We start from the raw sequence: 25,932 nt of genomic DNA, 5'->3' as shown, positions 1-25,932 counted from the left end.
AAACACTGTTATGTGTAAAAGCCATGCATTAAAAAAATAAATAAAAATGATGCGCTAAATTTTGGCAAGGAAAAACTGTCATGGCCATTTTCAAAGGGGTCCCTTGACCTCTGACCTCAAGATATGTGAATGAAAATGGGTTCTATGGGTACCCACGAGTCTCCCCTTTACAGACATGCCCACTTTATGATAATCACATGCAGTTTGGGGCAAGTCATAGTCAAGTCAACACACTGACACTGACAGCTGTTGTTGCCTATTGGGCTTCAGTTTGCCATGTTATGATTTGAGCATATTTGTTATGCTAAATGCAGTACCTGTGAGGGCTTCTGGACAATATTTGTCATTATTTTGTGTTGTTAATTGATTTCCAATAATAAATATATACATACAATTGTATAAAGCAAGCAAATTTGCCCACTCCCATGTTGATAAGAGTATTAAATACTTGACAAATCTCCCTTTAAGGTCCATTTTGAACCGACAAAAAATGTGTGATTAATTTGCGATTAATCATGGACAATCATGCAATTAATTGCGATATGGGTTAATTTGAACTACTTTTAACTACAACTACTGTCACTAGGAGTATTATCTTACTTAGTAATGGTGGGCAACATGCATTAGATGGATCCCGCTGCTTTTTGGACAATGAATAGTACAAAAAAGACAAAGAGTCTAGACAGTTTTCATCCTTTATTAATCATCCAAGAATTGGTGGGTATTTGCCCATTATTATTGTAGGTTAATCATTCTGTGGAGGATCACTTTATGTAAATATAAACAGCAACTTTGGACTGACAAAAAAATCTCAATTAAGAAAAAAAAAGATCAGCAAAATGAAGTTTTAAGGATTCATAGGGACCAATAACTACAAAATCTATATACAACTACATTGTAACGTTTATAATAATTGGTCATCTGGGCTCCTAACATCTGTTGTTCACCACTAACTAATCTTTAAGGATTTCAAAGAACTTCATGGTAGAATTAAGGTGTGAATGGGCCTGTTTGTGCTTTTGAGGATTTACATTATGATGTCACTCATGAATCACGTGAATGTATCATGAAATAGAAAGTGGATCTGCTAAAGTATCCCATATGTTTAAAAGGTGTCCACCTTCCTTTTTAGATGAACTAAAAGAAACACATTCCACTCTGACCCCAAGTCTGGTCAAGTGTGTCATATGGTGATAACATTCCTTATTATTCTGTTAGAAACTAAAATCATATGCTACGATAAAACAAGACCACGAGAGTGGACTACTTGGTTTTTGAAACCTACTGTAAGAATATTGATTATATGATAACCAGTATGTTATTGTGTATTGTCTAACACTGTGGTTAGACAATACATTTCAAAGAAATGTCAAAATAATGCTGTTTTTAAACATAATATTTGTATCATATATTATTATTATTTGCACAAGTTAAATAGATAAATGAAATAGTCTAAGTCTCAGTGATAGAAGGGATTTCAATAACATTAAAGAACAGCCAAAGCTAATTCAATTATAAAGCCTAATCTAAACCATGAATATATATTTTAAATCCAATTTTAAGTAAATACCAATAATTCATTCTGATTTATTTCTCTACTTAAATGTCACACAGACTTCGTTTTTTATTTCATATGTAAATCTGCATGTCGTGTCCAGTTAATCTACAGCCGCCGACTAATCTCTAACTTGTCGTGGGGGCTGTGTATTGAAGAATGGTCCTCTTGTTTAGAGGATTAGTGCAGTCCTGCTCTGGATACAGAGGTCACTCACGTCACGACCATGCAGAGCATGACGAGAGTGGCGTGCACACACTTTCACATTTCATTGACAGGTGCAATAAACCATGAAGGACGCCTTACTGTCCCAAGGCCCAGAGAGGTCAAATGTCAAAAATCTGTGACATAAATCCTCTGTTAGCTAATATTTGTCTATTTGGTTTGAAGCCCCTGACATCATTTTCTTTGTAGGACTGTTTGTATTTTAAATCATGAATGACGTCCACTTACATAAAGTGTTTCTAAAAATTAACTTAAAATCAAAAACATCCCCTATCTAATGAAAGAAATTACATTCAATTCCACATTGACCCGAGAAAACCGGAGAAAACCAGAGAAAACCAGAGAAAACCAGAGAAAACCAAAGAAAACCTGTGTTTGTTACAGAAGTAGCCAAGTCCTATGTTTTTTTAGTTGCAATTGTGTGGTATTACGAAATTTTTCAGCAGCGTGAAAGTTTTTTTTTTTTTTTTTTTTTACAATATGCCAATTCTTATTTGTGGTTGACAAAGTCCTTTATGAAACACAACTGCAGAAACAAAGGACAACAAATCCAGGACAGATATTTACAAGGGACAATGGCTACCACTGTTCAAGACACAACACATGCACATACGCTCACAGACAGAAACACCAAGGTAAGTGAGAAACCACCATGACAGTTAGTGTGTGTAATTATTGCATGCTTAATTTATTTGGACTTGTTCTCAATTTGAGGCACTTCAATCTTTTCCCCGGTGAGGAACTGCCAGATGCCTCCTCTGTAGTTCTCATTTCCCAAAGCGTACAGGAATACATTGAAGGTGGGAGAGGTCTTAGCCAATATGGGAGCCATCTGCAGAGACAGGTGCGAGCACGAGGAGATTGTTAGTGCTTAAAAGACCTCAATGAGCACATTATTATGAAAATGCACTAAAATACAGTTATTAAAAATAACTGATTGTTCAGTTGATTAATTAAAGCCACTTTGTGTAGAATCTTTAAATCAAAATAAAAAAAAATGTCTGTAGAAAAATGAGACATCCCTGGTGAAAACTGGTGCACTCTATGTGTTGTTTGTGTCTTTATTGATGCTACCACAGGGGGCGCCAAAGTCAGAAATCCTCATATTCTACACACAGGGACTTTAACAATTAAGATATTTTACAATATACTGTATGTATGTCCAACATGCAACAATGTGCAGATCATATGATCTGCATTTCAAAATATATACATTAATATGTTTGAATTATAGTGGAGGGTTTTTGTGTGCATGTATGTGCTGGCTGTCCTTACCATCCTGAGCTTGGGGGAGACCAGGGTGGCGTTCTCCACGGCGGCGTAGAAAGCCAGGAGGCCGTAGGGGCCCCAGCAGAGCAGCATCGTCTTAAGAGGAGTGTTGGGGTTAAACTACAGAGGGTAAAGAACAGAGAGATAGAGAGAGAGAGGGAGAGAGAGAGAGAGAGAGAGAGAGAGAGAGAGAGAGAGAGAGAGAGAGAGAGAGGCAGAGCAAGGGGGGATAAACATGAATGATTATTTACCGAAGTGAACAAGACAAAAATGCCTTGTGTCATGTGTTCCAGTCACACGCCTGGGATAATGTCTTGGAGAATAACAGTGTCTGTGTTCATTCACGCTCAGCAGAAACAGCTAGGGAGTAAAGGGGCAGTTTCCTGTAATCCAGGGGTCAAAGTAGGCATTATTCGGAGTCTGAGTTCACACATTCAGAGTGAAATTTAACCCCTTAACATACAGGTTCCCCTTTTAAGTTAATTTGTTTCAACTGTGCATTGAAGCTATGATGTTTACACTATGTGAAATATTCAAACCCACAACTTTCTGTTTTTTTGGATGTACTTTCCATGAAATGGAAATACTCTAGACATCTTGTGTATCATTTTACACACTTTGGCATATCTGCTTGAACTTAAAATGAAGAAGGTTTGATCAAGTTTGGCTGCACAGCATGGGTTTGTACTGACTGAAGGAGTCTTAAACCTGAAAAGCCAGTTACAGACATTTGATGATATTTATAAAGCAACACCAGACACCACTTCTTGGCCAAGGGACACGCCTGGACAATTGTATCCCTCCAGGTTTTTAGGGCATACATTGTGTGATTATACATTACGTGACATAATAACACTGCTCTGGTAGAGAGCTTGGTGATTCTACTCGACATTCTTTGTGCATCTATGAAAGTGTCTCGAGCCAACTCAGATGACTGTGAGTAATGGGCTTATGCAACATATAGTGAGGCAACCTGATTCAGCCCCTGAGGAACTCCACTACGCTGAATTCGCCATTCACAGATACATTGTTCATTTCACCGCACACCAACTACTGTCCGCATTCCCAACCGAAGCATCCGGTCTTCCCCCCTGTGGCAATGACCTATATATGTCACAGCCTGCATGCTCCCCTCTGTTTCGTCACTCTGTATAAGGACCATAAGAGGAAGTTGTGCTTAAACTAGGAAGAGATGAAATAGATGTCAATATAAGGAAAACTCCTATGATTTCTTCCAATGGTCAGTGGTGGATGAAGCATTCAGATTCTTTATTTAAGTAAAAGTACTAATATCACACTGTAAATCAAAGTCCTGCATTGTTACTTAAGTAAAAGTAAGTATAATCAGGAAAATGTACTTAAAGTATTAAAAATAAAAGTACTAAATGTAGAAAAATGGCCCCTGTGAGTGTTATACTATTATATATTATATCATTACATTATTATTATTATTCATGAATTCATGTAAAAGCAGGATTAAGATTTTTTTTTTAACCATTTTGTATAGGACAACAACTAATGATTATTTTCACAATGGATTAATTTGCTGATTAGTTTCTCCATTAATCGATAGATAGTTTGGTTTGTACAAATTCTGAAAATAGTGAGAAATGCCTTCACAAGTTCTCAGAGCCCAAAGTGACATCTTCACAATTATGGGGTTGTCCAACGGATAGTACAAAATTCAAAATGACTAAAAATAAATTATAATAATTAAAAAGAAAAGCAGCAAATCCTCATATTTGTGAAGCTGCAACCAGGAAATAGTTTTGCATGAAAAATTACTTAAATTATGAAAATAGTTTTTCTGTCTTCTAATTGTTTCAGCTGTACTTGTATATACTGTTGGGTAGTTTAATTTATAAGAACATTCTATAAGCTCTTTGAATGGTTTGGATGCAAAAATCTTCACTTGTAAAGTAACTAGAAACTAAAGCTGTCAGATAAATGTAGTGGAGTAGAAGTAGAAAATGGCATGAAAAAAAAAGACTCAAGTAAGGTACCTAAAATCTGTACTTAAGTCCAGTAGTTGAGTAAATGTATTAAGTTACATTCCACCACTGCCAATGAGTGACTTCAAAGCAGAAGACTACTTTATCTGGATTGCATATTTGTAAGGATTTGTGCATTAGTTATAAGTGCTCTGTTACTTAGAACTGCCAGTGTCTTGGATTTCAGTCATTCCTAAATCCTCTGCATCAAGCATATGATTTGGGTTTGGGGCAACTGAAGCGAAACAGAGCCACTCTGTCTCTGTGTTGGTAAAGTTGCTATGCCAACTTGAATTTGAAATCAGTGTGTGTATCACTTTATACTCCTTTGTTGTTGGAGTTGTTGGATTTAGTTTGACTTTGTTTACTTACCCTGGGGTTGCCAGTCTTCTTGAATTTCTGTGCAATGGACTGGTAAGAGGACATGACAACAAACACCTGGATGGCCATGTTGAAGATGGACATGGGGATCAAGTAGGACACATAGTTTCTGTGGAGAGAAAAATGCACCAAAAAGGCATCAGCATAAACAAGTCCCAGTGTGGGATAGAGAATGCAAAGGCATCTATATCTATCTTGATAGCATTGAGAAGAGTGTATGTGTGTATATTACCTGTCTCCCTTGGTGTAGTCCAGAGTGCAGCAGGTCCTGAGGGGCTCGTAGTCGTACTCTCCCCAGCCAATGAGGGGCATGGCAGACCAGAAGGCAGAGAAGAGCCAGACAAATACAGCCAGAGTGATGGCGCTGCTCCACTGCAGCTTTGTCCCTGATGAGAACAGGATCAAAACATCCATCTTTGCTGTTTCTAACACCTCCAACAAAGGTCACACTACTGCAGAAGCACCCAAGGCGTTAAACTAGCTGTCCGATAAGCACAGAAAATAGTGTGAAATGCATGTCAGGTGTTGAGTCACTTCCTCTCCCCCTTGTATTCTGTTATTAACGATGGCTATAGATAGCAGTAGAGCTGATTTTATTTCTCCCCATAAAAAGAAAAGCGTTTCTACTCAACACTCGAGCCTCCCCAGGTCGCTGTTTTAACACCATATGCTCATCTGCTTAACAGTGTTTGTTATCTTCACAGGATATTGGGTCATTATTTAGCCATGGCCCACGGCTGGTGGCAAATTTAAAGACAACGGGGCAGCCTCTTAAGAATAGCAGGAGGTCTTAAGATCAGCTGGAGACCAGGAACACAAAACTGCTCAGTGTATGCTTAGATGTCGTGTGTGTGTCAGAGTATGTGCTCTATACGGGGGAGGGAAAGTAGAACGGTTGTAATTGTGCATATAGACGAAGTGAGGTGTTGACTTACTGGTGCAGTACTGGTGGTATCTGTCCCAGGCGATGGCGGCTATGAAGTGGATGCTGGCGAGAGCTGTCATGAAGCCCTGGAAACCGTGAGTCTGGCATCCGTCAGAGCCATAAGGCCAATACCTGGAGACAGAGGGGTGTAAATGTATTCATTTATTCATCTAGAAATAATTAGTAAAGCTCACTATAGAAGGATATGCTGAAACAGGTTCTTGACCAAACACACTATAAAACTGATGGAAACACTGATTTATGCAAAGCAATCAATTTACATATCTCAGACTTTGGGTCTATATATATATATATATATAAAAAATAATAACAATAATAGTAGGCAGTATATAATCCCCAGACTCATGAACACTCAGCAGCATCTCTCATCTCGTAATTACAGCTTGAAAATCCCCCTTCACATTATGACATAGGCTTTAGCAGTGCAGCCTATTGCCCTCCACTCTTGATTGTTCCTCCTTGTATCGATCACACAGCTCCATGTGTATAGACTGATCATCTCCAGGGGGCAGGTATAACCAGGTATTAATAGCTCATTACATTTTCATTCAGCACACATTTTGATCATCATATACCTGAAAAAAAACAAAGGGCTGGCTGCTGGTGGTTACATCACTCACCTCAGGAAGCTGGAGAAAGCAGCGACGGTGGCGTTCATACAGATGCCGATATCAGCCATCGCTAAGCTGAACACGAGGAAATTGCTGGGGGTCCTCAGCTCTCTCACTTTGAGGAAAGCGACGATTGTCACCGCGTTTAAAAAGAAGCCCAGCAGACCTTTTGAGGGGTGGAAACAGAAATGATAAAAAAAAAAAAAAATCATGAATGAAGGCTTATATATGCGTCGATGAATGGAAAGCAGCGCGCAACAGTGATGCTTTATGCGCATGAAGCACAGCACCATAACATTCCATACACATGCAGATCAAACATCTGCAGTCTTTGTTTACAGACAGATCTATAAGCAAACAGAGAATAGAAATAGAATCAATATAGAATAATAAATAGAAAGCTAGAGACTGCCTCCCACAGCATATACTATCTGTGTGTGAGCGCCCGGGTGGTGTCAGGTCCTGTCATAGGTTACTGTTACACATCGGGTTCAGCCTTGCAGCATTTTTGGCTGAAATCCAGCATAAAAAAAACACTCACCCTCCACCAGCAGACACGATCCCAGGGAGAACACATCGAAGTCGGAGAAGCCCTCCGGTAACGGGTAAGACGAGACCATCCTGAAGTCGAATGGAAACACAACAAAGTGCAAGCTGTCACAGACTTTTTTTTTTTCACTCCTCCCAATCCGCTCGTTTACGATGATGTGCCTCAGTGTGGCCGTGGGGAGAGCGCTTTTAAAGGGGCATTTCACGTGAAAAGCATGCACTTTATTATTATGTAAAGCCCCCTCCGCTCTCCGTCGCCCCCAATCCGTGCAGGAATGTCTTAATGAACATAACCACACAAACCGAGAACCCTTAATGCGTATTTACCCGTAGCCGCAACAGTAAAGCCCCTCAATTAGTTACACAACAAGCCTTTGTGTGTGTCTCATGGGTGAGGATGCTGCTGCTGCTGCTGCTGATGTCAGAGGTCCAGACGCGTTTAGATGGCAGCTCACTGCTCTGTGTCGCTTCAAGGAGACACAACAGGTGTCTGCAGAGCTCCAGCCAATTAGAACTACACTCACATTAAAGGTCCCATATTTTAAAAAGTAAGATTTTCATGTCTTTTACATTATAAAGCAGGTTTAAGTGCTTTATAAATACTGTTAAACTATCAAAACACTCAATATAAGGAGAAATACACACAGCCCGTATTCAGAAATTGTGCTTTTGAAACAAGCCGTTAGGATTTCTGTCCATTTGTGATGTCACAAATATACAATATTTAGACCATTACACGGTTTTAAACGTAAACATTCTGAATATGTCACAGTTTATTTCCTGTTGCAGTGTATGTTAATGACATCAGCTGACAGGAAGTAGACATGGACCCAAACTGTTGCCAGGCAACGCAATTCTGTTGCAATTACGTTGAAATGCACTAAAACGGAGCGTTTCAGACAGAGGGTGAATACAGGTATATTCAGGCAGACAGTACGAGGAAAATAAAGGTTTTTTTTAACATTACAGCATGTAAACATGTTCTATTAGAAACACAAAATACAAGTATGAACCTGAAAATGAGCACGATATGGGACCTTTAAAGAAGAAAAACAAAAACCCTCCAGCCACAACATCAGGAGATTCCCTCAATTAACAATATCCTCATTATTCTTAGAATTCCATGTTCTTGCCAAAGGCTGTGCATAAGCGTTGGTTAAAAAAACTCCTATGATTTCTTCCAATGGTCAGTGGTGGATGGAGCATTCAGATTCTTTATTTAAAGGTCCCATATCGTGCTCATTTTCAGGTTCATACTTGTATTTTGTGTTTCTACTAGAACATGTTTACATGCTTTAATGTTTAAAAAACCCTTTATTTTCCCTCATACTGTCGACCTGAAAATGCCTGTATTCACCCTCTGTCTGAAACGCTCCGTTTTAGCGCATTTTGACGGAATTGAAACAGAATTGCATTAACATTGCTAGCCAACAGCTTGGGTCCATGTGTACTTCTTGTCAGCTGATGACATTCACATACACTGCAACCAGGAATAAACTGAGACACATTTAGAATGTTTTACGTTTAAAATTGTGTCAAGGATCTAAATATTGTATATTTGTAACATCACGAATGGGCAGAAATCCTAACGGCTTATTTCAAATGCAGAGTTTCTGAATACGGGCTGTGTGAATTTCCCTGTGGATTGAGTGTTTCGATACTTTCACAGTATTTTATATAGGATTTAAGCCTGCTTTATAATAAAAAAACATGAAAATCTCACTTTTTTACAATATGGGACCTTTAAGTAAAAGTCTTAATATCACACTGTAAGTCAAAGTCCTGCATTGTTACTTAAGTAAAAGTATGTAAGTATAATCAGGAAAATGTACTTAAAGTATTAAAAATAAAAGTACTCAATGTAGAAAAATGCCCCCTGTGAGTGTTATACTATTATATATTATATCGTTACATTATTATTATTACTCGTGAATTCACGTAAAAGCAGAATTAAGATTAAGATTAAGATCATTTTAACCATTTTGTATAGGACTACAACTAATGATTATTTTCACTATGGATTAAGTTGCTGATTATTTTCTCCATAAATCGATTGATTGTTTGATTTGTGAAACTTCTGAAAATAGTGAGAAATGCCTTCACAAGTTCTCAGAGACCAAAGTGACATCTTCACAGTAATTGGGTTGTCCAACGGATAGTACAAAATTCAAAATGACTAAAAAAAGCTGTGCATAAGTGTTGGTTAAAAATATACATGTAAAGACATGTGATTAAAGAAGAAAAACAAAAACCCTCCAGCCACAACATCAGAAGATTATATGGAACACCAAAATACATGTTATCAATGCATGTTATCAAGAGCTCGTTATCCTGAGAACATTTTAAAAGGAAATTGTCATCACATTTAATTCATGATGTCTAATTATCTTTTGATATGTTTAGATAAATTTCTTTTTTTTCTGTACTGTTTCTTTTGTATGTATTTCATTGTTTTCCACTGTTTGGTTAGTTTTTTTTTTGCAAATTTTGTGTACTTGTTGTTGTTTAACTTTTGTTGTATTTTTAAAATTATGTTAGTTTAGATCTTTCTTCCTTTTTGTTATAGTTTTTTTACTCCTGGGGTTGGGGGGGAGGTCCTTTGTATAAGCCTGTAAGGCTTCTTGACCTCTCCTGACACATTCCTTGTTTGTTTTTTTCATTGACTGGATTTTGTGCAGTTTTATATATGCGCAAAAAAAAAAAAAAAAAAAAAAAAAGATTCCCTCAATTAACAGCAACAATAACCTCCTTATTCTTCCATGTTCTTGCCAAAGGCTGTGCATACATGTTGGTTAAAAATATACATGTAAAGACATGTGATGTATTATCCAACATAGGAGTAAAGGATTGATCATTTCCAGCATATCAATGCTTTGCAGCTTATAGTTTATATTAAAATGTGATGTATTTCAATTCATTATAGTAACCCTGCCCTTTCACTGATTAATGGCACAAAGTGATTATTGAGACACTACAGAGGATCCATGTGAGTACTGTTGATCTGGATCTTTATTAATCCTCTGTCCCATATGGCAGGACTGTCTGTTGTGACTAGTGGTTGTGAAACCAGACACGTCAGCATTTGTTTTGTGGACATTTTTTTCTTTTCTTTTGATCAGGGAATAAAACTTTTAATAGACACACTGACCTCAAGAGATTAAACCAATATGGCATCTGCCTGGAATAATAGAAGACAAAATTGCACTTTTGGATCTGCAGACACAACATGTGTCAACAGAGGATTGATCCAGTCTGGAGTTTCCTGTGTGATAAGGGGAACATTTTGCTTACAATAAAAAAGCCTGTGTTCCAATTTCGCTTCAGCGGTTTATCAATGTATGTAAATAACATGAAATCTAGCCATCATCTCCAGCCTTCAATGGGATTCGTCATGTTTCGGTTGCGACATCATTTGCAGCTTTTCATGCCATAGGGATAGAGGGGACACACAAGCCTGACATTGTGTGGCTTAAGTCTTTCTCAGTCTCAGGATTATATTATTATAAGATCAGAAATCTTGGGAAATATTGGTGATAATGTGTGAAAAGTGGTAAATCATACACGAATGCAAATGATAAAGATCCAATGTATAGGTTTTAATTTTAGGACACTTTACATCCTACTAAAAACGAATGGCTTCCAACAAAAACTCACAAATCCCTGTACCCGTGGTTGACCCCAACATGAGTTCAAGTATGCAGTTGTCACATTTTTGCTTCTTTCTCTTTTCATTCCAAATTTGCCATCTTAAAATTGGTCACACTAAACATTTCAAACACTCTAATGCTTTAACAAATTAGTATATAGTATTTGGATGTTTTTTGATGACTTTTTCTGCTGAAAGTTGTTGTGCAAATGTGCACTAATGCAAACTTTTAAAGTTTAATCTGATAATGAAAGAGGTATAACGCGCATCAAGGGCAATTTTGTACTGGGAGAGACTTCAGAAAGACAGCAAACACTCCATGACCCAATTTATTCTAATGTTACTTCAGTAGATCTGTTCTTATGAGACTTTTTGCACACTAAGAATGACGTTGCATCTCAAATAAAGTCGTCTTCTAGTTCATACAATCTAAAAGGGCGGATTTATTGCCTTCAGTAAATGAGATTAACTACTTGCACTGCAATAAGGAATGTTTAAGTTTAAGGGAACATGATTGCTCAACATGTTGAGAGCCTCAGTACAGACCTGTACGGTTGTAAAACCATTGATGCTGAACGACCTTTGACACAAAGGGATTTTAATACGAAAGGTTAAAGAGTGCATACATCTAAAATAAAGGGCAAATATTAAGGATGGAAGAGCGAAGTATGTGTCACACAACTCAGTAACTATTATTGTCTCTATTAATCTGTCATTATTCATTTATAGGACGTATTAATCTCTATGAAACTTCTTGTTAACCTTTGACCTGACACTGTGGTTAAATGTGAGCCACAGATGTAAAGTGGCTTCTTGCTGCCAAGTTGTTCAAACACATTAAAGGCCCGTGTTTCACCATCTCTTCAGGCCCAGAGTCGGCACACTTTGCAGTGCCAGCCAAGTGTAACACTGAACTTCCAGCGTGATGAAATACAAAGGGGAAACACAATGAACAGGTGCCAAATAACACATGGATTTACCTCCACTGCAAAACAAAAGCTTTACAATTGGAGGTTTAAATCAAAGCCTCCATCTGTTTTCTAACTACAATGATATTAATGGGCATCTAATGGGCTTCTAATGGGCATTAATAAAAGGGAGCACATTACACCAGTCCTGGCATCATTGCACTGGTTTCCCTACAATTTAGAATACATTTTAAAATTGTATTACTCACTTTTAAAGCACAACTTGGTCTGACCCCAGAATACATAATGGATCTCTTAACACCCTATACGCCTGTACGTGGTCTGAGATCATCTGATCAGCTACTTCTTGCTGTTCCCAGTTCCAATTTTGTGACAAGAGGCGATCAGGCTTTTGCTGTCAGGGCTCCCAAACTCTGCAATGCAACTTCCTATAGAGATACGATCATCTAACTCTGTATCCACTTTTAAAAAACTTTTGAAAACACATTTTTTTAGGATAGCATTCCTATAAGTAGAAGACTGGGTATAAATATATGTATGTATACATCCGTTTCTGGACGCATGTGTACATTTATACACATTTATGTATATATATACTGTATATTTGTTTTATCAACTTTACCTACCATTTTACCACTTCTATTATTATTGATATGTTTTGTGATGTTCTGTTTTAACAGTTACCATATCTTTTACTTTATTTATCTGCTTTTATTGTCTTGTGAAGCACTTTGTAACATCTGCTTTGAGAAGTGCTATGTAAATAAATTTATTATTATTATTAGTTATTTTGTGATAAAAAAACAAAAACATTCAAACTTCTCCAAATAAAAAAAGGATGTCCGATTAAGAAAATGTTAAGTGAGCATCTGCTGAGTGGTTAAGTAAATACTACTTTGTTTCCTGTTGATGAATAGTCTACATGTGTACAGGTACATCAATGGGATGAAGTGGGTTGGGGTGCCAAAAGGGGGAAAACTGTATTTTCTGCTCAGTGCAGTGAAATTATTTCATTCACTGTTGTAAATTTCTGGTCAGTGGTTCAGGCCTCACCAGCAGGGTCATTTTCTTTTCCCTTATTTTGCATGAAAAAAGTATTTGCATATTACTTTTTTAGTTTAAATCAAAGTCTCTTTCTGCTTTCTAACTACAGTGATATTAGTTGTTTTATGGTAATAAAAAAAACATTAAAACTTCTCCAAATTAAAAAAAGGATGTCAGATTAAGAACATGTTAAGTGAGCATCTGTTGAGTACAAAGGCAGGAGCCAAAGGCTGTGATCTAGGGGCCACCTTGTGGTAAAACATAGTGCTGTCCACTTACAGATTAACAGTCACGGCAGGGCTCAAATGAACAAACTACATTTGAAGGGAAAGAAAAAAAAAATCCAAACATCACAGTGGATTATGACCATTTCGGAAGTGTTTTTCTGTGATAATAAATAGGGACGTCTCTGCGCAGCCTATCGGATTCCGGGATGCAAAATACGCATCCAAATGAAAAGAACGCCAGTCCTTTCGCTAATCCTTGTCTATCCTTTTTATCTCTGGACTCATAGCAGTCGGATCACTATGGGACAGCGAAGCGGTGGGACAAAAGCCATGCGGATGATATTCCTGTAAATGAGAGAAAAAGGCAAGTCTGTTTGACTCCAGTTGGGCGCAAACTGGGCGCATGTAGGCGAGCTGCGTAAAAGTGGGCCAAAATGTTCCTCGTGCTGCTCCTGGGGCTCTACCTGGCCACAGGTGAACTTCTCAATCCAGTGAGCTCCTGTCCGTCACAGTGCAGCTGTTTCTACCACAACCTGAGTGATGGATCAAAGGCCAGGTAAGGGAAGATGTCCAAATGCAAATGATTTCAAAAACACACTATAAAGTGTCTTTGTGCGCAAAGACGCATCTTTTTTAGACGGACATATGAGGACAGATGTTTGCACAGACGTGAACACGTGTGCAAAAGATAATTCAGGGAGTGCATGTCGGGTCCAATTTTATTTAATGCAGGATTATCTCTCAAAGGCACTTTCAACATCCCCATCTATGCGTTTTATGCGAGTTTGGATGGATTGGGAAATCTGTTATTTTTTCAGAATTATTTGCACACAGCATTTGTGCTGCTTGTGAACTTACCACATCTTTTTTTTTTTTTTTTTTACATCATCTAGACTTCAAAAACATGATTTAATCTTAGACTTTAATGCTAATGTAAGGCAGGCTTCTCGCTGCATTAACTTTAAACGTACTTGTTACTGAATTAAACTACTGTAGGGCTGCTGTGGGTAAAGCAAGAGCTTCGTCTGTGCAACAGGATCCACTTTAATGTCTCAACTCCAGCCTATAGGACAATTGAACACCCATAACCAAAAAGGTGGAACACATCACTTCTTACTTCATATCACTCCGCCAATCTTAATCATCACTCACTTTACAAGCAAGTAAGGTGAGTGATGATTATATAGTTCCAGATCTAACTTAAGGAGCAGAATACCATATGTATACTGTATAAAATAAATCTTTACACAAATAAATCTAATCTTACACTAATGTAAAAAAATAAATTAAAAAAAATGACTTTGTTGAAATGTCTTTATAAATGCATAATTTGTGAAAGATGATTTTGGAGGTGAACACAAATGATGTCTCCTCTTTTTTTTAGGAGCGTGATATGCAATGATCCCGAGATATCTCTTGTGCCTGTGGGGTTTCCTGTCGACACATCCAAGCTGCGCATTGAGAAGACGGCCATCCAGCGGATACCAAGCGAAGCCTTCAACTACCTCTCCAGTCTGGAGTTCCTGTGGATGTCTTTCAACACGCTGTCCAACTTGAGCCCGGACAGTTTCCAAGGACTGCTCAACCTGGAGGAGCTTCGTCTGGACGGAAACGCCCTCACAGCCTTTCCCTGGGAGTCTCTCATGGATATGTCTAGTCTCAGACTTCTCGATTTGCACAACAACCAGCTGACCTCGCTGCCAGCTGAGGCCACCACCTACATCAAGAACCTCACCTACCTGGATCTGTCCAGCAACAGCCTGCTGACGCTCCCATCAGAGGTGCTGTCCACCTGGCTGGAGGTGAAACCAGTGCAAGGGCCAGAGAGCTCCAAGATGATCCTGGGTAAGGATTTCACCTACACTGTGAAGAATTTCCCAGTAAAATAACAGTAAAGAGCTGGCAGCACAAGGGTTGCCTTTATGTTACTGTAAAATTAACATTATTATACTGTCGCTGAAATTTACAGCTTTGTACTGTTAATGAAAAATACTGTTTTTTTATTAATTTCACAGTATTTTACAGTTAATTTACTGTTTAAAGATACATTATATAGCTGTTTTTCACCTTTCTTTTACATTATCTTACTGATTTGTTTTAATGCACTATTTAGGTTGTATTTTTTACATACTTTTTAATAAACATTATTTTTTGCCTAGATGAATAGACTTAGCAGGTTACAGACATAGGAATAGTCACACTAAATGCAATTAAAGGCACTTTTTAGGAAAAAGGCTATAATAGACTTGTTGACACTTTTCCCAAAATGTCTGTCTATAGCTGGCTACAAGCACAGAATGCAAACCAGAACAACATGTGAGTGAAGAACAATAAAGCTAATTCACTGATTTTACAATCATGTACAATGTACAAACCTCACATGTGCAGATCAGGTCCCAGAATTAAAAAAATACTGCATGAAACTGTTACTGATGATACTTTAGACAGCTGATCAGCAGTAAAGTGCTGTTTTTTAAGAATGCGTTATAGTTCAGTTAAAAAACGGCCTATGAGCGTAATTTAACAGGTTTTCTTTTGTATTAACAGTAAAGCACTGTTTTTAGCAATAACAGCTTAATACTGTTGAAATCCTGCTGTAAATTAACAGCAATTGTTTACAGTGTGTGTAAAGATAAAGCGAGTTAATTTATTAGCATTGTTTCAACCTCCCACGGTGTTACTTGAAAGATGATTATGAAATAAGCCTCAGCTCTCGATATAGAGACAACTTTTAAGTACAGTATGAAGAAGAATCACACAAGTGTCTCTGAATTCAATCTTGGTTATTTTATTTCTGTAATTCTATGAGTATTGCCTTGACTCAGTCTTTGCGTTTTGTTCTATACCAAAGTGCTATCCATGTTAATAAGATAAAAATAAAAAGATAAAATTATGAAGCATCAACCCATCTATCAACCACCTATCTATCTATCTATCTATCTATCTATCTATCTATCTATCTGTTCATTTGTTCATTTACACTTGCTCATCTTCTGTGTTTAACACGTTCTCGTACTCCGAACAGTGGACAGCTGTTCCAGGGTCAGCTTTACAGGCTGATGCTTTGGTCAAGGACAGGAGGGTGAAATGACAGCAAGACCTGACCTTGATCACTAGACCATCACCATCATCATCATCACTACCATCGTCATCATCACCATCATCATCATCATTGCCGTAGTCATGGTCATGATGTAGTTTATGAACTAAATGTTAATCCTCTTACAGGATTAACATCCCAACATCCACACCGGCCATCTGCAGGCTGGTCTATCACTTTGCACACAGCTGGATGCTCGTCCACCCCCTGTAGCCTCACTTTGTATCCTCACCCTCAGGTCTCCATGACAACCCATGGGTGTGTGACTGTCGGCTCTACGACCTTGTCCAGTTCCAGAAGTCTCCGACCCTTTCAGTGGCATTCATTGACACGAGGCTCCGGTGTTCGGCTCCAGAGAGCGTATCGGGGGTCTTGTTCAGTGACGCAGAGCTGCGGCGCTGTCAGCTCCCACGCATCCACACAGCTGTGGCACGAGTCCGGAGCGCTGTTGGGAACAATGTGCTGCTCCGCTGTGGGACCATCGGAGTCCCCATCCCAGACCTGACATGGCGCAAGGCGGATGGGCGGCTCCTTAATGGAACAGGTGAGTCAGCGGATCTTTGCACACCAGGGTCTCTCTCTCTGTGTTGTGTCTGAGATAAGATGCTTTGGTCTGCACTGTAGTGCTGCTGTTAATTAAACAGAAAGCTACCAGTGGAGATAGTAAGGTTGTAAGTCTGACTGACAGCTGTGGCTACAACAGTGAGTTACGCAATGCTGCTAATGATCATTGCAACATTGTGTAATCACCTGCTTGGCGTCTCTTTGCGCATCAATAAAAGGGATATCTCACAGATGCCACATTCATTTTCTTTTTCATACGTTTTTGTTACCATTGTGTAACGACCTGATTCTCCCCTCTCTGCCACCACAGTCCAGCAGGAAACCTCAAAGGAGGGAATCACCTGGTCCATCCTCGGCGTCTCAGCTGTGTCCTTTCGGGATTCAGGGAAATACATCTGCAAGGCCTCTAACTATGCGGGCATTGCTGAAGCTGTCATTTCTCTCGTTGTCTCTAACTCACCGAAACCAGAGGGGAACCAAACCAGCAACGACAAAAAGGCCAAAGTCAAGAAACCCAACCAGATGGGCAAAGCTGCCTACCAGGAGAAACTGGTGGCCAGATATGTTGTTCCAACCTCCACCCCTTCATCTCTCCCCGCCCTGGATCGAGGCATTCCGCCTGGTCTTGGTCCTGATCCTGAACTAGCCAGTTACAGCCTGGCTGACAGAGCCACCCCGGGGCCTGCCACCTCATCCAACCCAGATGCACTGCTGGATCTGGAGAAGACTAATCTGAGCAACCTGGCGGCCAACACTTCATCGCTACAGCAGGACCCGGACAGGGTGGTCCGCTCAGTAAAGGTGGTGGGGGACACAGACAATACTATTGCTTTGAACTGGAGGGCCCCGAAGGCCAAGAACACAACAGCGTTTAGTGTGCTGTATGCTGTGTTCGGAGAGAGGGACATGAGGAAGATCAACGTCGGGGCGGGGCAGAACCGTGTCACCATCAATGGGCTGGTGCCCAGGACCAAGTACATTGCCTGTGTGTGTGTGAGGGGCCTGATCCCCAAGAAGGAGCAGTGTGTCATATTTTCCACTGACGAAGCAGCCAGTGCCACCGGGACCCAGAGGCTGATTAATGTGATTGTCATCACAGTGGCCTGTATCATCGCGGTCCCGCTCACCGTCATCGTGTGCTGTGGGGCTCTGAAGAGACGAATCCAGAAGTACTGGGGAAAGAAATCCAAGGACATCCAAGATTCATACGTGACCTTTGAGACACTGTCGCCTGGCACGAAGGCCAAAGGGCTCGAGGGGGAGTATTTGAACAGAGTGAACCCGGAGGAGTCCAACAGGCTGCTGTCAGCACGCTCCAGCCTGGACTCTGAGGCCACGGCTAAGATAGAGGGACAGCCTAACGAGTACTTCTGCTGACGTCATGCTCCAGCTCCGGCTCCGCGCCATCTTCCTCGCACTCACACACATCCATGTCAGGCCCCTAATACCCATTCACATCCCCATCCCCATCCCCATCCCCATCCCCATCAACACCCCCATCTCCATCAGCATCCGTATCTCCATCACTGGCCGCACCCTCACCATCAGCAACATCGTGACGTCAGTACCCCTCCCACGCGCTCCCATACGCCCACGCCATGGGATTCCCCCCCACCTATCCCTCCTCGCTGGATCACGCCACCAACTCCACCGCAACAGAGAACCAACTTCTATCAAAGGACTTTTGCACGCTGCACTATAATGGAAATATCAGTTTAGAGGGATCTTTAATATTTGAATCAACTTGTTTTTTTTCCCAGATATTTGTAGAATATTTCATGTTTCTTACAGACTTCACTGTCATACATGTATCCATGAATTAATAGGAAGACCACATTCAAACACACTCATGCTTTTATGTCTAAAAAGAATGTTTTGATCACTAAGCCTGAAAGAGAAGACATGTCAAAAGCTGAAAGATCACAACAATCATTGTAAACTTCATCTCACTTGCATGGCCCAGCGAAGAAACCTCTGCAGCCTGATCTGACTTAAAGGGAACTCAACGGTAGACACTCCATTGTTTATATCATATATGCATGTGTATGATTTGTATATACTTTACTGGATGATGTACACTTACATATACAGTTAAGTCTGTGCCTCTGTATATATCTGTCATACGTTCTCAGAGAAGATATACACACAGGCATGGTTCAACACTCTGATGTGCGGAGAAGAGCTGGAGCTGGAGAGAAGTACAGGAAGGACTGAACTATGACGCAATGTAAATAGGGTGGGAAATGATGCTAAATGAAATGTTAAATGATTTCTATTCCCAGCAAAGAGACACATACTGAAATATCTTTATGTACCTGTTTTGTGCCACCTAGAGGCATCATTACCCCGTTAAATGTAGAGCTACTCATTCCGATGATATTATTTGAACATAGTTGAATAAACTTTTATATATATACATCCAGTTAGCGGTACTGTGTGTTCTTACATCGCTTCACCTCACCATGTTGAGCATTTTTTCAAAGTGGGTTTCCATACAGATACAGATTATACTCTTTTAGGTTATTTTATTTGATTAAATATATTTCCAGGAATGACTTCAGGATTTGCAAACTCTTGACTATCAGTGTCTCAGGTGGTCTAAGACAGTGGTTCTCAACCTTTTTTCATGTCAGGGACCCCTAAATTGATACACATTAAGTCACAGGTCACAGATTTTGCCTCAGGGACCTCCATCTGAAAAGATTTTGGTTGTTAGATGTGATTAAGACCAGAATTCTATAGTTGTCAACTACGGTTGAGGAAATAACCGTGGAGGAAATAAAACCTGTGATCAGAATAGTCACGCTTATGACACTTACTCACAATGGGCTCACTTCTATAGTGAATTGAATAGTGAAAATAAACTATTCTCCATGTTTCTGGGGACCCCCTGGAACTCCCTCAAGGACCCCTGGTTGAGAACCTGCTGGTCTCAGACTTAAAGGTTGTTATAAGTCCCTCTAAAGGGTTTGCGAGTTGTAATAGCTTCCTCAATGTTAATAAATAATTTACTAATGATTTATCAATTATAAGCCACTCATAAAAACAACGTTTGGGTTGTCAGCTTGTGAAAAATTCCTCCAGATGTTCCAGCAGGACATTTCTCTTTGTAGCTCTATAATGGAGCTCTAATGGACCAGTTGTTGTTAGGGAAAACATACAGAGAATGTTGACTAAAATGAATTTATTTACAACTTATTAACTGCAGACTTGATGGCTGATTAAAGAGTGGAACTCGCAAGTATTTATCAATGGACTGCCAACTTTAAAATTGCATTATTACCAAATAGGAAGAATTTTTTTCCCAAACTGGCAACTCAAAAACTTGTTCTTATTAATGACACATAAATAAATGATTAGTTACATTATTTAGGCTCATAAAAATGGACTTATCAGAACCGACTTTATAGCATGTCAGGCCTGACGTGACTGTCCAGTGTTAATCATGCGTGTGTCTCCCAAGAATTAGAAGCCACTTCAGTTCAGTGCGCGGTGCGTCAGGGATTAAAGCTTAATAGGCTTCACTCGTCTGCCGCACTCGACATGTCTTGTGCACGAATGTAGTCCTCAATTTTATGAATTTTCGCGGACTATGGACATAATTTTTTACCTGCTAGTTATAGCTTTGTTTAACACCCAGGTGCATGGAACTTATTCTCAATGTTTACGCGGGTGCAGCTGTGTAGAAGACCGCCATGGAAGGTAAGACCTGATTCCTGTATAGTCCACGAGGTATTTTTAAACCTAACAGCATGTGCCAGTGGGTGTCGGTAGATGAATCAAGGACATCAGAATCAGAATCAGAATGGTGTTTATTGCCAGGTGTGAGAGGTATACACTAGGAATTTGCTTTGGTTTTGTTGGTGCAAGTTAAACAGTATAATAACAAAACAATAGATAAAAACATTAGAATAAAATAAGAATAAAAAAATTAAATTTTTACCAATGTACCAATGTTGTATTATTGAAAAAAAAAATAAACATGATGGTTACATACATATCGTTGATAGTCTCAACAGGGCCACACAATAACCAAAATGTTCATGTAAACTCTTCCCCTTTAATCATATAGGTCGCTCATATGTATGGAGGAGAGTGCGTTTGGGGCCATACCAGAGAACCTTCCAGACGATATGACCAAAATACGCATAGAAAAATCTCGCTTCACTGAAATACCCAGAGGGGCATTCTCACAAACGCCTGCCTTGGAGAACTTGTGGTTGAACTTCAATGATATCACACTGATCAACTCCAAAGGTCTGGAGGGTTTGGGGAACTTGACCGAGCTCCGTCTGCAAGGCAACAAGCTTCGGTCGGTACCGTGGACCGCGTTCGAGGACACGCCGGCCCTGAAGATCCTGGACCTGAAGCACAACCAGCTGGACGTCCTGCCGGAGCATGCGTTAAAATTTTTGCCAAACCTCACCTACTTAGACTTATCCTTTAATCGGCTTACGGTCATATCGAAGGAGGTCTTCCAAAACTGGCCTCTCTACCAGAAAGTGCGGAGCGCTGAGGAGCGCGAGGGGACCCATTTGGGGCCCAACGTGGTGCTGGCGCTCCACGACAACCCGTGGCTCTGCGACTGCCGCCTGAAGGGCTTTGTGGAGTTCATCAGGTCCCTGAGCCCCCCGATTATTCTGATGAACTCCTACTTGAGCTGCTCAGGCACGGACTATAAGGCGGGCAAGTTCTTCCACGAGGTCGAGCTGCAGGCGTGCGTAAAGCCCGCCGTCACCATCACCCCATCCTCCAACATCAGCCTGCCGCAGGGCGCAAACCTCACCCTGCGCTGCCTCGCCAAGGCCAGGCCGGAGCCCGCGGTGTGGTGGACATATGGGCTGAAGATAATCAGAGGATTTCATGGTAAGAGTGTGTGTGTGTGTGTAATGTCCACATACCGTATCATCCCCACACGCCCCAGAGTGATATATCTTATGTTAAATTAGATACTTAAAACACATATTAATCGCAGCCCTTATAACCCCCCTCCTTAAGATGAGGAGAGCTAAATCTGGATATTGGCCCCCCTGCGGTGTAATCACCACTGATTCTCTCAATCTGCACAACACCATCAGTGTTGATTAAGAGCGTTGGAGATTATGTGCTGCAGCCTACCTAATGTCAGCCGCTGCAGGGCTATAGCCTACAGTGCAATGAAGTCAAAGTCTGCGTCATTAGACTAAACCTTCGGAGTGGAGCGCTTACTGCAGATCATGACTGCAACTAACCAGTCCATCATAAACAAACAGCAACCAGGCTGCTGCTGCCACTAGTGTCACTGCTGCTGTCACTAGTGTCACTGCTGCTGCCATTATCACCACTTCGGTTGCTAACGGTCATCAAATAAAAAACAGTTGATGTAACTCAAGTAAAAGTACTTTTACGCACATTTAAATACTCACGTAGAAGTAAAAGTAGTCATCAAAAATAATTATTAAGACTAAAATCAACAAAAAACGTCAAAAATCTCCCTTGCTGGTGAGTCATCACGTGTCACATAATTAATACAAATCATAAATAAAGTGTCTAACTTTGTAATTAGCCACCAAGTCTGCATTTGTAAGTGTTAGTAAGTAATTAATAAAGGATCTAATAAGACAACAGCAAAAGCTAGTCCGTCATTTGTAATTGTAAATGTTATGTCATTAATAAAGGCACTTTTAAATAGAGCAGCAACGACTAATCGATTAGTTGTCAACTATTAAATTAATCGCCAACTATAGTTTGATAAGCGATTAATCAGTTTGAGTAATTAAAAAAATAAAAAAGTCTAAATTCTCTGAATCCAGCTTCTTAAACGTGAATATTTTCTGGTTTCTTTGCTCCTCTATGACAGTAAACTGAATATCTTTGAGTTGTCGGTAAGAACAAGACATTTTATAGACCGAACAACTAATCGATCAATCAAGAAAATAATCGACAGATTAATGGACAATGAAAATAATTGTTACTTGCAGCCCTACTTTTAAATAAAGTTGTTAATAAATGCATTTGGTCTGGATACTCCGCTGTTTTCCAGAAGGTCAGAGGTCAAATGAGCCATTGAGCTTCATGTAACCCAGAATTGTAATCTTATCTTAAAACTGATCTATAAAGTATTGCAATTAATTGATCTTTATTTAGGTCTTCAAGTTAGAAAAAAAAATATTTTTTAATTATTAATAAAGCCCGTAGTTCATGAGGAAAGCACACTGCCATCTCATTCCCGCTTGTTTTACGAGGACATTTCCAGCCTTCATTAAGTGTGATCACAAATGTTCCATGTAAATATTACAACAGTATTAAATTAACTACATCAGTAAGTAAACACATTTTATGCCATTCTTTGCTTGTTATGTGCATAATATTATATGTATGGACCATGTAACTATTATCCCAAAAAGTAAAGTCCATATTCATTAGATCTTAAATAATTCGATCAATTCACCATTTAAATAATTTTTTCAAGCAAGAAAGCAAAAACATTTTCTCCTTTCAACTTCTCATTTCTGAGGATTTGCTTCTTTTCTTGGTCTTATTTTATCGTAAATTGAAAATATCTTTAGGTTCTGGACTGTTGCTCAGACAAGACAAGCAATTTGTTCACATCCCCTCAAATTTACACAAATTGTGATGGTCATTATTCACTGATTTCTGACATTTTAGGGATCAAACAATTATTCAAATGATTGAAAATAATTGGCAGGTTAATAATGAAAATAATTGTTAGTTGCAGCCCTGTAATTTGTATCTGTCTTAAAGCGGCTGATGTCTTGTATATGCCACTATTTTTTGTGTTTTGTGTCATATTATTGTTCAGACTTTCCCTTTAATGGGCACAAGTGGCTTAATTCATTGGCTTCTTTTTCCACCACGGGTTAATTTACGGAGGAAAAAGTTACCTGAATTTGGTGAAATAATAACTTGATATGTGAAAAAATATCTTAAGATAATCAACAAAATGAGCTTTTCTATATTGAGTTATACTGTCTAAGCTTGCATGTCCTATAAAATAACATTGGCTATACATGTTTTCCTCCTAGAGTCTCAGGAAAGAGTGGATGAAGACACCATCAGATCCATCCTGGTGATCCCCTCCCTCCACGCAGGTGACCGTGGCGTCTACACCTGCACTGCCGTCAACTTCATTGGAAACTCGTCTGCCAGCGTCCTCCTGGACGTCCCATCTCCTGACAGCTCCCAGTCATCGCTCTTCCCTGGCAACCCGGCTCCACCTGCTGATGAAAACGTCTACATTGACATCCGCATTGCCAAACAGACAGTTCGTGGTATTGCCATTGAGTGGTACGCCGTCTTGGACCGCCCCACTGAAACCTGGTTTACCATCCACTTTGGCCGCGCAGGCACTGATAAGAAAGAAAATATCTACATCGGCCCTGGGATTCACTCTTACTCCGTCTCTGATCTGACGCCTGCTACCAAATATGAAATCTGTGTATCCCTCAAGAACCAGGCACTGCGTCCTGGCCAGTGCATTGTGTTTGTAACAGGAAGTGACATTAATGAGATGGAACAGAGGGAGAAGCTGATTCATATAGTGTTTATAGTTTTAGCCATGGTGTTGGCTGTGCCTATAGGTATGTATGCCTGCACCACTGACAATAAGTTTGCCTGCCTGGAGGGTATCATAGTGTGCTGGAAGAACCGGCAGAGAGAAAGAGGCCCGTCTGCGATGGAGCGGGAAAGGCAGGGCAACTTCGACAGCCTGCAGGCCGCTAGCGACGAGGGCCTGGTTAATAAAGATTCCAGTGAAGACAGGAAGGTGAGGAGGAGGTCAGATGACAGACTGTATAACGGCAAAGCCGACCAAAGCAGACTCCCAGCTGAACTATATTAAATTTGTTAAACCAACAAAAGAAACTGACCTTGTAATATAGACCAAAGTCCCATTCTGTATCTGTTCTTTTTGTAAAATAGAATAGAACAAATAGATCATCTGAATGACACTGATTTTAATACTCGTATAAGTACAATATTCAAAGAATGACCATGTTGTTTGCCTTGTTTTTAATCTCATCTCTCCCTCTGTTCTAGGCCGGGGAGGTTGTTGCAAATATGTGAATGATGACCGTTATGTCAAGAGTGTACAGTAATTCAAGGATTTGCACCACTGTTTTTTTCTGTCTGAAATATGACATGTTTGTCTTGTTATCATATGTTTAAATGTCAATTATCACACAGTTTGAATTGCTGCTTTATATGAAGCCTTTGTGATTGTTTTTACTTCTGATGAGTACATTTTTGAAAAGTCTTAGTAGTAGGTGTATACTTTATCTTTATGTAATACTGTGTTTGATAAAAAACATAAAACAATATTAAAGTGCTATTCATCTATGGCGTCAAAATAGGGTCAAAATTACTGTAGCCGGGAATCACAGTATCTGAATGTGCGAAAACATTTTGTATGAATACATTCAAATCTGTGAATGTGTAAAAAAAAACCATCTGACCTAATAGATTACATTTCTGAATCCGAAAGGAGATCTTTAGCTGTGCATGACATTTTGTGAACGAATGAAAAAGATTTGCACAAATGTGTGAGAGCATAAAGAAGATTTGCACAAATATTTTTTAGTTACAAAAAAACTTTTCAGGTGATTTGCACTTGAAAAGGCGTCAAGGTTAAAATACAGTAGATCTTAGACATCTCTTTGGATCTTGGCTCAACAGCATTCAGTGACTTTATTTCAGCTACTTCAGGAAATGTAGTAACTTTAAACGGTCACTGACATGCTGTTAACACACATTCAGATTATACGCAGGCTATTTAAAAAAGTCACTTTCAAACTACATTGTGCAGCTGCACCACGACTCTGCTCACTCAGAAATATTAACATATAATCTCCAATATCTAGCTTTGTAGAATGGCTGATAAATAAAAGAGAGAACGGA

The 25,932-nt window shown here is 39.6% G+C and overlaps 3 protein-coding genes across 4 annotated transcripts; 2 read left to right on the top strand and 1 right to left on the bottom strand.

Annotated features, from left to right (window-relative positions):
* Positions 1-2,154: 2,154 nt before the first annotated feature.
* Positions 2,155-24,180, bottom strand: rgra (retinal G protein coupled receptor a). Of its 2 annotated transcripts, none has more exons than XM_037783417.1 (8): positions 24,048-24,180; positions 7,520-7,599; positions 6,988-7,144; positions 6,357-6,478; positions 5,654-5,807; positions 5,413-5,530; positions 3,056-3,169; positions 2,155-2,612 (listed from the first exon to the last, which is right to left on the bottom strand). In XM_037783417.1, coding segments are annotated over exons 1-8 (891 nt in total). In that variant the 5' UTR covers positions 24,050-24,180; the 3' UTR covers positions 2,155-2,468. The 2 variants fall into 2 exon arrangements, with proteins under 2 accessions (XP_037639345.1, XP_037639346.1); XM_037783418.1 differs by lacking the exon at positions 24,048-24,180 and adding an exon at positions 7,855-8,009.
* On the top strand, positions 13,631-19,431 carry lrit1a (leucine-rich repeat, immunoglobulin-like and transmembrane domains 1a). The gene is made up of 4 exons (XM_037783414.1): positions 13,631-13,929; positions 14,758-15,218; positions 16,712-17,017; positions 17,348-19,431. The coding sequence occupies exons 1-4, from the start codon at positions 13,808-13,810 to the stop codon at positions 18,412-18,414; spliced, it is 1,956 nt and encodes a 651-aa protein (XP_037639342.1). The 5' UTR covers positions 13,631-13,807; the 3' UTR covers positions 18,415-19,431.
* lrit2 (leucine-rich repeat, immunoglobulin-like and transmembrane domains 2) lies at positions 20,576-25,554 on the top strand. The gene is made up of 3 exons (XM_037783415.1): positions 20,576-20,739; positions 21,110-21,903; positions 24,063-25,554. The coding sequence occupies exons 1-3, from the start codon at positions 20,630-20,632 to the stop codon at positions 24,875-24,877; spliced, it is 1,719 nt and encodes a 572-aa protein (XP_037639343.1). The 5' UTR covers positions 20,576-20,629; the 3' UTR covers positions 24,878-25,554.
* Positions 25,555-25,932: the final 378 nt, after the last annotated feature.

Source organism: Sebastes umbrosus, chromosome 10 (assembly GCF_015220745.1).
Source record: "Sebastes umbrosus isolate fSebUmb1 chromosome 10, fSebUmb1.pri, whole genome shotgun sequence".
In the NCBI taxonomy this organism is placed as follows: domain Eukaryota; kingdom Metazoa; phylum Chordata; class Actinopteri; order Perciformes; family Sebastidae; genus Sebastes; species Sebastes umbrosus.
The sequence above is the reverse complement of the archived record's forward strand: the minus strand, read 5'-3'. Positions and strand labels throughout refer to the sequence as shown.